This window comes from Polistes canadensis, unplaced genomic scaffold (genome assembly GCF_001313835.1).
Source record: "Polistes canadensis isolate GaletaPanama2010 unplaced genomic scaffold, ASM131383v1 scaffold_145, whole genome shotgun sequence".
NCBI lineage: Eukaryota > Metazoa > Arthropoda > Insecta > Hymenoptera > Vespidae > Polistes > Polistes canadensis.
In genome coordinates this window covers 277,722-289,496 of record NW_014569692.1, presented here as the reverse complement: position 1 = coordinate 289,496, position 11,775 = coordinate 277,722, and the positions used below count along the sequence as shown (strand labels likewise).

Sequence of the window (11,775 nt, the reverse complement as noted above, 5' to 3'; positions counted from 1 at the left end):
GGAGTTGGGGGGTAGGTGTACTTCTATCCAATTTCCAGGGGAGGGAGAGAAAGAGAGAGTGGCACCCAACAACTTCAATTTTTTTCTCTTATTTTTTTTCTTTTTTTTTTTTTTTTTTTTTTTTTTTTTTTTTTTTTTTTGATTTTTTATTTTTCCCTCTTCTGCGCATAGTCACATTTTATAATCTTCTACTTTCTCACTATCTTTTTCTCTCTCTCTCTAGGTTCTCTATAATTTCCTAAGTTGGATATTTTCAAGTGGAAACTGATAAAAATCCTCTTTTGCATAACGTCGATCAGTAAAACAGATATCGCGTAATGTGTATTAATTAACGAATAATTATAGAAATAAATTAATCGCGAGAAAGTTATATCCATTGGAATTTAATAATTTTAATTTAGAATATAATTTGAAATATAAAGAAAAAGAGAGAGAGATATAGAGAGAAAGAAACAATTTAGTACGTCGAGAAAATGAGAAAAAAAATATTATAAATGAAGTTTAACAAAATGTCCATTTTTTTTTTTAAATCACATATATATAAAAATAAAAAGAAAAAGAATAAGGCTTAACACAAAACACAATCGTAGAAATAAAAATAATTTTAACAGAGAAAAGAAACGATGATAAGAGAAAGAGAAAGTGGTAGATGGAGTAGAAAAATAAAAAAGATAGGGAGCAAAAGGGTCGGGAGGGAGTTAGGGAATCGGAGAAAAAGAAGGAAAGAAAGGAAGAGTGAGTTAGTGAGTGAGTGAGTGTGTGAGGGCCAAGGGATTGATCCGAAGGCAACGTCGGCGCGTTTCCTTCAAGGTTAGCCAAAAGCCCTTGCGGCGTGCTGAGTGGGTCGGCGCGTTGAAAAATCGATAGCTACGAAAGTGAGAGTCTCGGGGCCGTTTCACCCTCCTCCTTTTTGTTCTTTCCGCTTGGCGTCCTTTTCCCTCCCACCCTCCCTACCTCCACTCTTTCCCTTGCCCTCATCCTCAGTCCTCAGCCCTCTCTCTCTCTCTCTCTCTCTCTTTCTATATTTATTTCTTTCTTTCTTTACTCCTTATTTCTGCAGTTTGGTTCATTCATATCGCACAAAGAGAGAGAAGACTACCAACACCATCAAAACACCATCACCACCACACTACCATCATCATCATCATCACTGCTATTATATACTACATGTGATTCTCTCTCTTTCTCTCTTCCTCTCTCTCGATATTACTAGCGAGAGATAAAGATAAAGATAAAGATAAAAATATCATAGTGTTGCGTTCTTTATCTCTCTTTCTATCTGTTCCGTTTTACTCTTTCATAGGCGCCATAATGACGCGCCTTTTACTCCCTCGTTCTTCTTCTTCCTCTCTTGTGTTATTCTTATTCTTAATTCGTCGTCTTCTTCTTATTCTTTTTCTTTTTCTTTGACCTCATCCTCTTGTACTTCTTCCCCTTCTCCTCCTCCTCCTCCTCCTCTTCCACCATTTACTTCTACTATTAACGTTTCGTTTTTACTAAAGACAACACCACCACTCACTCCTCCTCATCCTCACTTCACCTTCTTCTTTTCGCAATCGTTTGCCTCTCTTTTGTGAATTTAAACGATCTTTTTTACTTTTGGGGTGGGTGGAGGATAAGGTTGGGGGTTATACTTTTAAAGTTCAAGCGAAACATTCTTCGATGTTTCTACGATTTAGTTTGTTTGTTTGTTTAACGACAATAATTGAATATTAAATGAACGCAGTTAACAGAATTGTTGCACTTAAATGATCAGACCTGAAAACCAAGCTTATGTACCGAAATAATTCAATTATATTGTTTCTATTTTTTTCTTTTTTTCTCGTTAATGTGTTTTACGTTAAATCAAAAACGATCATAATATTAATGAATTTTATTTCGTTTTTCCTTACGCTACAATAAACATTGTATTTTTGTTTTCTTTCTTTGCAGCAGCAGCGGTGCCAGTACAAATAAAATTCTCGTTAGTAACCTTCCAATTAACGTCAGATTAGACGATTTCGAATCACTTTTATTGAACTACGGACAAGTTCAAGTCCTCGAAAAAGTGTCTCCGCGGGATCCAAATACACTTTCCTACCTTGTCAGCTATGAAACCCCAGAACAGGCACAGCAGTGAGTATAACTTGTAATATTTTATTTAATTATATATCATTTACACTCGCGCGCGCGCGCGCGCGTCACTCGATAATTCGGTCGAATGAAAATTGTTAAACAATTGTAGATAATTTGTCACGGTCAGTAAAATATATATTTTTCCTCGTTTAACATTACTTCAATATTGAAAAACATAAATTGTTAATGTAATATTAATCATATGAAATAAAAATCGGACCACAAATGGTATAGATTCTTCAAATCGTTATCATCCTGTTGTTGTTTTTCTTATTTAAACGCAGGGCTGTGACACAATTCAATGGGTATGAGTACGAGGGTAACTCATTAAAGGTGGAAATGGCTTCGGCGGAAACCCGACGAAGAGCCCGTAACCAGCGCACCGCTGCATTTTCCGGAGCACCGGGATCCGGCCGACAGACGGATTTCCCGCTGCGTATATTAGTGCAGTCGGATATGGTCGGGGCAATCATCGGACGACAGGGGACAACGATTCGTCATATTACGCAATCGTCTAGAGCAAGGGTCGACGTTCATCGAAAGGATAACGTCGGATGCGTTGAAAAAGCCATAACGATTTATGGCAATCCAGAGAACTGTACAAATGCGTGCAAGAAGATCCTCGAGGTAATGCAACAAGAGGCCGCTAACACAAACAAAGGGTAAGTTCAATGAAATGATATTAGAACAAATCTTAAGTAGTAGAATTAAGTTTAGTAATTAGAATTTCATTTTCTTTATATTAAAGAAAATTTTTCCGTTCGTTTCCCAGAGACATTATGTTGAAGATCCTGGCGCACAATAATCTAATCGGACGTATTATCGGCAAGGGTGGTAATACGATTAAAAGAATCATGCAAGATACTGAATCTAAGATCACTGTTAGCAGTATCAATGATATTAACAGCTTTAATTTAGAACGTATCATCACGGTTAAGGGTACGATTGATAATATGAGCAAAGCCGAGTCAATGATCTCGAGCAAATTGCGCCAGAGTTATGAGAACGATTTGCAAGCCATGGCAGTAAGTTATTTATTATTGATAATCTTTTTCACACAAACACACAAACAATATATCAACGAATCAATTTCTTGACTGAATGAAAAAATTCGAATTGAATTGTGCAGCCACAAACCATGATGTTCCCTGGATTGCATCCAATGGCCATGATGTCAACAGCTGGTATGGGGTATAGCTCGCGTGGAACAGCCCTTTATGGTTCTGGTCCAACCCCATATTCCTACACAAGTAGCTTACCGTCCTCGTCTGTACCTTCTAGCGAAACTCAGGAAACTACGTTCCTCTACATTCCTAATAGCAGCGTAGGTGCTATTATAGGTACTAAGGGATCTCATATTAGAAATATCATCAGGTTTTCCGGAGCAAGCGTTAAAATTGCTCCATTAGAACAAGACAAACCTGCGGATCAACAAACAGAAAGGAAAGTTACCATTGTTGGATCACCCGAATCTCAATGGAAAGTAAGTGGTAAAACCTCTTCAAGTTGCTTTCACTTATTCGTTGTATTCGTTGGCTTCGCGTAACTGGCGTTGGTCTGATAAAACCATGATCGTCGGTTCGAAACCAACCGTCGGATATTATTTTCTCGGAAAATAATAATAGAATCTCTTTAAATATGTTTTATCCTACTCATTTGGGCCTGTGCTGTTTTACGTAAGCATTAGGTCTAGACATAGTAGGTAGATTAAACAAATATAAAGGGCCCCGTACTGATTAACACCATTTGTAATAATACTTGTGTCATTCGGTTCCGTATAAACCCTTTAACATTTTTTTCTTTTTTTTTTTCAAATATTTAACACACATGTACGATATTTTTAAAATAAATCATCGAAGCGTAGTTCTATTCGAAAAGTATGTTTCGTCTTTTGAAATTTGTTCTGCAACGTGGACACTGTTTTATTTTCTACGATCCATTTTTTTGGTTTTTCTTGAATAAATCTACGCGATCCTGTTAAGTGTCGAAGATAAAATCCTAATACCTAATTTTACTAATGATATTGTAATATTTTTCAGGCTCAGTATTTGATCTTTGAAAAGATGCGCGAGGAAGGTTTTGTCGCTGGTACAGAAGATGTAAGGCTCACCATAGAAATTTTAGTACCAAGCGCTCAGGTAGGCCGAATCATTGGCAAGGGTGGACAAAACGTTAGGGAACTGCAGCGTGCAACTGGAAGCGTCATCAAGTTATCGGAACAACAAGCCACGCCTCCCTCTGCCGATGAAGAAACCACCGTTCATATTACTGGACCATTCTTTTCAGTTCAGGTAGGGATTTATTACCATTCCACCCTATATATGGGGGCGGGTCGATAAGTTTTGAACCTAACACGAGTTGGATTGAAGAATTTAAAAAAGAAAAAGATCACCGGTGTCCTGTGAACTTAATTGTTGTCTCCCCTTTGTCAGACAATGTTGCAATAAATGCATTTTTCGAATAAAATTTGTCTTTTTTTCAGTCTGCCCAAAGAAGGATAAGATCGATGGTCCTCCAATCCGTAGCACCAGGAGGTGCAGGTGGTGCAGGTGCACGTGTTGGTCGTGGTAGCAGTCAAGAAGGGGGTTCCCGTTCTCGACGAGATGGCAGTGCCACATCTCAACAAGGAGGAACAACCCCACAAGTTCAACCACAATCAGTTTCTCAACCACAAACTGGCATGTCTTCGCCATCATCAAGCCAACAACAACAGCAGTCGCAGCAACAACAACAGCAACCGCAACAATCGTTGACACAGCAACAACCTCAATCACCGCAGCAATCACCACAAAATCAGTAACCTCGATGTGATGGGGGATTTAAACAAAAAAATAGAATGGAAAAAGAATTAACTGCAACAACAATAACCAACAATCAACAACATCAATTAACAACAACAACAACAACAACAACAATTACAACAAACAATAATTGAATGCTGGCTCTAGCAGCCACTTATAAAATTCACAAAAAATAACCAACAAACAAACATTGAATTTTGCTCGACGGGGGGGAGGTGTTGTAGCCTCCTCCCCTGGGTGGTGAGTCTCTCATCGAGAGAGGCAGCTGTTTATAAATGAGAAAACAAACCCCCCCTCTCGCGGAGAGATTACGCTTTCCCACTTTTTTTCGAGCATAAGCATATTAATGAAAATAGGGATAGTTTAAGACTTAAAAAGGAGATGATTAAATTTTTTTGTTAAAGAAAGAAAGAAAGGGTGAGAGAGAAAGAGACAGACGGGTAATCATATTGAGTAGTAGATGATTTAAAAAAAAGATTAATTAGGCGAAAATGATGATAATGATGATAATGATGATTTAAAAAAATGCGATTTAAGGTTAGGAGACTGCGTGAGTTCTCGCGCGATGCACAGAGATATTTACCCCCGGCATACCAACGAATATTATTATCATTTTATCTTAATTTATTTATTTTTTTTTTCTTTTTTTTTTTTTTTTTTTTTTTTTTTCAAAAATATTATAACTTTACCCAAAAAAACATAAAAAAAAGAATTAAAAAAAAAACCACAAAAAAAAAATTAACAAAAAATATCATTCCAATGCCAGGAAGCCAATAATATTATTATTATACTTCTTTTTTTTTCTTTTTTTTTTTTTTTTTTTTTTAAACAACCCCTCTCGCCACCTGCCAATCACAGCCAACTCTCACTACCGATCACAACCTATACCGTGTTTGGTAGCTTAATGTTTTTTTTTTGTTTTTTTTTTGTCCTTTCCCCCCTTGGCTATTTTATTTCTCTGTTTGTTTGATTTTTGGTTTCCTCAAACGAACACGCGCAGGTGTCAGGGAAACAATAATAATGCGAGATGATTAATTAATATTTAGGTGTACATATGATGATAATAATAATCATAATAATCATATTAATAATTATATTAATAAAATACCTCTCTCTTTTTCTTTGCCAACGAAGAAGCGAATAATTTTTAAACAGAATAATTACAAGATAGAAAGAGATAGAGAGAGAGAAGATGATGATAGTAATGATGATGATGATGATGTTGATATTAATGATGATGATGATAATGATGATGATGATGATGATGATGATGATGATGATGATGCGAAAGCAATCATAAGAAAGTAAGAAAGAAAGAGAAGAAAGACAAAAGAAAAGAAAGAAATAGAAGAAAGAAACAGTTCATAGAAATAAGGGAACAAAAATGGGAGTTTAATTGTTTATAGTGTTTGTTTGATGATGATGATGATGATGATGATGATGATGATGATGATGATGAGAGTGCTTTTGCTGCAGCACACTCTTTTGCGCGTATTTTTCGTGGTTAGTGCAGATAGATAAAAGGATTCTTGTTGACAGTGTCATTTGTGTGCATTTACACCCCCTCCCTCCCCCGAATAATAATGGGAGTGTCAACCCCCCGTCTCCCTGCTGCACCCTCGAATCCTCCCAATTTTGTTTCCCCACGTTTCTATAATTTCTTCTTCGAGAAACCCTTCAAAGAAAATTGAAACAGCGCTTTTAAGAAAAGAAAAAAAAAAACTGAAATTGGGGTTACAAAACAGATGATGATTTTTTTTGTCTATATCGTTAGAACATTAAGAGTGATTTTTTGATTTTTTTTTTTTTTCTCTATTTGTATATTTATATAATATTACATTATTAGTTTCGTGCATGCCTACTCTCCAGTTAATCCAAAATTCTAAACGAAACGACTCGTGCGAACGTCGCCGCCGCCGCCGTCGCCGCCGCGCTCCCGTTGTGTGTTGAAAAAATAAAAAAAAAAAAAAAATTATGTTCGCATTGTGAAAAAGTTTTGGTTTCGTTTTTAATTTTTTTTTTTTTTTTTTTTTTTTTTTTGGTCTCTCTTATTCGTTGGTTAACCGCTCTTTTGTATCTCTGCGCATCGCATTAATCAATTAGTTATATAGAAAAAAAAAGAAAAAAGTATGATAAAAACAACTGCAACTGCAATTGCAACTGCAACAGCAACTACAACAGCAACTACAACAAATTACCCGTCTTCTCTCTTAATGGGAGAAAGAAAAAGAAAGAGAAGGGGTGGGAGGGAGATAGGAAAGAAATGGTGGGAGGTCGTTTATTCTACTTGAAAAACTAGTGATGTGGGGGGTGGTACTCGACTAATCGATCAATCAGGGTTAAATGATATAAACCACCTCGCCGATGAAATAGGATACGACTATGATAACGATATGATTAAACACACACAACCTTTTTACCTCATTCATTATGGTTAAAGATTTAATATTGATTAAAGAGCAGTGTAATGGGAAGGGGAGTTTTAAAGGATAATAAGTAAATCAATAAATAATCTAAATAAAGGAATTAACAAAATAATAATAATAATAATAATAATAAATAATAATAAATAAATAAATAAATAAAATAAATAATAAATAATAAATAATAAATAAATAAATAATTAAAAAAAATAAATAAATGTGAAATGAAATGAAATGAATTGAATTGAATTGAAGTGAAATGTGAAGGAAGAAAAAGAAATGAAGATGAATACATGAAAAGAGAGTTGGTGAAGATGATGATGATGATGATTATGATAATGATGATAATGATTGATGATAAAGATGAACAAGAGAAGAAGAAGAAGTTTAATATTAAAGTTAATAATAATATACAGAGAAAAAGGGAGAATAGAAAGAAAGAAGAAGAAGAGTTAAAAGTGACGATTATGCATTATGTTATAACTGTTACTACTGCTATTATTATTATTATTACTACTACTACTACTACTATTACTATTCTTACAACTTACCACTACTATTATTATTACTACTACTACTACTATTACTATTACTATTACTACTACCACTACCACTACCGCAATTATTGCTATTTACTACTTTTACTAATTACAACCGGTAAAAGATAAAGAGAAAACAAAAGGAAGGAACTAAAATGGCGACATATTTTTCAATCTATTTTTTTTTTTTTTTCTTACTTTTCTTTTCTTCAATGTTTTTTTTTCTTACTAAATACATATAATACACACATACATAAATATACACATGCCAGCCTATTACATATACATACATATACATCCATACCTACACACACACACGCATACGCGCGTTCCATTAGAAATATATTTAGAAAAGATGAAGAAAAAAAACTTAACGTCTACTACTACTACGTTTACGTATATATTAATATATAAAAATAATGATTAAAGAAAATAGACATCCGGAAATCTAAAATATGATGTTGTCGAGTAACAGTTCGGATTTGATTTTTCTATTTTTCTTTTAACCACGAGAATAATTTGTGGGAATAAAAAGGAAAAAGAATATATAATACGATTGAAATAATTATTATTAACATTAGACACTCTTGATCATACTTAATACGAATTATGGTAAAAAAACACCATACAACACTCGTTTAATTCTTCTAAAACTATTAATTACTAATACCATAAAACCATTCTCAAATAAAACAAGAAAAAAAGGATACTACAACTATACTACTGCTGATGTTGATGATGATAATTATGATGATGATGATGATCATGATGATGATGATGATGAAGATGATATTATTACTGCTGCTGCTGCTGTTTTCTACCGCTTCTTCTTCTTCTTCTTCTCAGGCAGCAGGTGTGCATACGTGTGTGTTAGACCCCCTCCCCTCGTAAAATAATAATACCAAAGAAGCGATTATGAGATCTTTCTTTTCTCTCTCTCTCTCCTTCCTGTAGATTATTTTCTTTGAATTTTTGTCTTTTTCTTTTTTTGTAATAATAAATTCTGTTCAAACAATAATTGATTTTTATTAGCTTATCCGAAATATTACAACATAAATAAAATTCATTTAATTAAAGTATAATTATGTGTGTAAAAGGGTGGAAAATCATATTAACAATTTTTGTTTTGTTTTGGTTTTTTTTTTTTTTTTATTATCTTACAAATAATTCAACTCACATAAATAAAAAAAGAAAAAGAGAGAGAGAGAGAGAAGGAGAGGGGAAGGCGGGATACACACCGGATTTACAAAAAGTAAAATAAAACGAGTTTATGGAGAAAAAAAAAGAAAGTGAAAAGAAAACCAACAAAAAAAATGAAGAACGAGAGAAAAGAGAGGAGGAGGAATATAAAAATTTAAGGATGAACAAATGAAATTAAATTGAAATATCATCGACGAACGAGAGAGAGAGAGAGAGATCATCAAAAAAACGGGTAATCGTTTGGGGAAATTAAAATGACAAAAAGTGAAAGAAAGAAAAGAAGAGAAAATAAAAACAAGTTTGAAGACTGTTTATAATAATAATAATAATAATAATTATTAATAATAATTATATTAATAATAATAATAATAATAATAATATGAAAAAAATCACCGACGATGGGACCCCTGATTGAAAAAAAAGAAAAAATGGAAATGAAAAGAACTATCATCAATGGATTAAAAAAAGAAAAGAAAAAACAACATGATGCATTAATTTTTGGCAAACACACACACAAAAATGGGACTATCCAATAAAATATCTTCAAGGAATTTCTATATAAAAATAAAATTGAATAAGAGAGAGAAAATATTTAATCGCGTAAAAATATAAATTAAATATTAACGAACCGTCGTTGGTAGAGGAGTAAAATATTGCAAAAGGTTCGGAGAGGTGTTGAAGAATTAAAACGAAAAAAAAAAAATATAATAACATTAATTAAATAATAAATAAATATATATATATATATATATACATATATATATATTATATATATATATGTATATGTATATGTATATATATATGTGTGTGTGTATACGTGTGCGTGTGTATATTTACGTTCTCGTGTGTGCGTGTGCGTGCGTGTGCGTGCGTGCGTGTTGTTACGTACAATTATATAAATATATATGTGTATATGTAGATATATATATTTATATACATATTTATGTGAACTAAATGCGTAAATTAATCGAAGATGCATACGTGTATGGAGAAAATAATCGTGTGTATGTTTTGTATTTACGTATGTAAGTGTACATATGTATATTAAATGTATATACATGAAATGAAAAATGAAAATAATATCACACACACATATATATATATATATAGATATATATGTATATATATACATGTGTAAAAAGAAAAACTAATTTAGGACGTGATAAAAATTGATTAGGGGGAGAACAATTAATTGCTAAATGAGAGACGGGGAAAGAGAAAGAGATGAGAAAGTATGAGAAAAAAGAAAAGAATAGTAAACAACAACAACAACAACAACAATAACTACAACTAAAAGAACACATACATACAACAAAGGAATTTCTACCTTCGATCTTGGATGTAAAATATTGTGTGAGCGTGTGAGTGTGCTACAAAAAAAGGAAAAAAAAAAAACAAAACATAAAAATAATTCTAATTAATTGATAAGTGATACAATTATTAACTGGATTATACAAAAATGGAATCGTATATATATATACATATATATATATATACGTTTTGCGATGGAATTATTAATTATTTCGACTAATCGAAAGAATGCGATAGAAGAAAAAAAAAGCTAATATTAAAATTCTGTCCGGGCGCATAAAAATTTTTGGAGAAATTACAATCGGGGGAGGGGGAAGAAAGAAAGGAATATATTAAAAATATTAGAAGGGGACGGGGGTGTTTTTTTTGTGTCGGGAGACGACGATTACGACGATGGGTTTGGTAAAAGATGTAAAATGCGAAGAAGAAGAAAAAAAAAAAGAAATACGAAAAAAAAAAAAATTACAAAATATCAAAAACAAAAAAAACATTACAAAAAACGGGGGATGATTATTCTCGAGGAAAAAAAAAAAAGAAGGCTTCGAACGACAAACGGGAATTTCTTCTCGTTTGAGTTTTTTTTTTTCGGCTTAGGATTTGCACAACACCTCACACCATAAAAAAAAACAATGGGTTCCGGATTATACGCTATAAACCAACGGACGGTAACACATCGGTTAAATATTTTACGAGATAGAAAGGGAGATAAAAATGAAAATTAAGAGGGAGAGAGAGAGAGAGAGAGAGAGAAAGAGAAAGAGGGTGGGAATAGGAAGAGGGAGAGGGAGAGAGAGATTTTTAACGTCAAATGTTTTTTAAAATTTCTTTTTTTTGATCAGATTGCAGAAAAGAAAAAGAAATAATTATTTACTATTATATATACGCATACGATATATATGCATGTATATATCTATGTATTAATTTTTAATGTTTAATGGTTAATTAGGGTTACTTCTTCTTTTTTTTTTTTTTAGTGTTCTTCTTACAAAACATACACAACATATTTTTTTTCCACCCCGCCACCTCAGTTTTGAACGCGTGTAACGTACTATAATTTATATTAAAATATTTATATACATATATGTGTTTTTCTTTTGTTTTTGTTTTTTTTTTTTTCCAATATTTCTTTTTCTTTTTTATTTTAAATAAAACGTACACGGAATTTGTCAAAAATTATATTTCTTGATGTTTTTTATTTTCTTTTTCTTTTTTGTTTCACTTATTCGTCTAAAATACATTTCGATGATAATATGGCAGTTGTGGGGGGTGACTGAAAGGGAAGGGAGAAAAAAAAATCACAACCATGCGTAACATTCGTAACGTTGAAATCTCTCGCGGAAGATTAATTTACAAAATAAAATATTAATTACGAGAGAGAGAGAGAGA

At 32.8% G+C, this 11,775-nt stretch overlaps 1 protein-coding gene across 3 annotated transcripts in view; it reads left to right on the top strand.

Moving 5' to 3' along the window:
• The window catches only part of LOC106788610 (insulin-like growth factor 2 mRNA-binding protein 1), a 53,200-nt gene extending 47,648 nt beyond the window's left edge, over positions 1-5,552 (top strand). For 2 of the 3 annotated variants that reach the window (XM_014752024.1, XM_014752026.1), the window contains exons 2-7: positions 1,933-2,115; positions 2,400-2,777; positions 2,888-3,140; positions 3,245-3,598; positions 4,155-4,406; positions 4,598-5,552. In XM_014752024.1, coding sequence (XP_014607510.1) covers positions 1,933-2,115; positions 2,400-2,777; positions 2,888-3,140; positions 3,245-3,598; positions 4,155-4,406; positions 4,598-4,915 — 1,738 coding nt within the window. In that variant the 3' untranslated portion in view covers positions 4,916-5,552. The remainder of the gene's footprint in view (positions 1-1,932; positions 2,116-2,399; positions 2,778-2,887; positions 3,141-3,244; positions 3,599-4,154; positions 4,407-4,597) is intronic. The other variant, XM_014752025.1, reaches the window with a different exon arrangement.
• Positions 5,553-11,775: the final 6,223 nt, after the last annotated feature.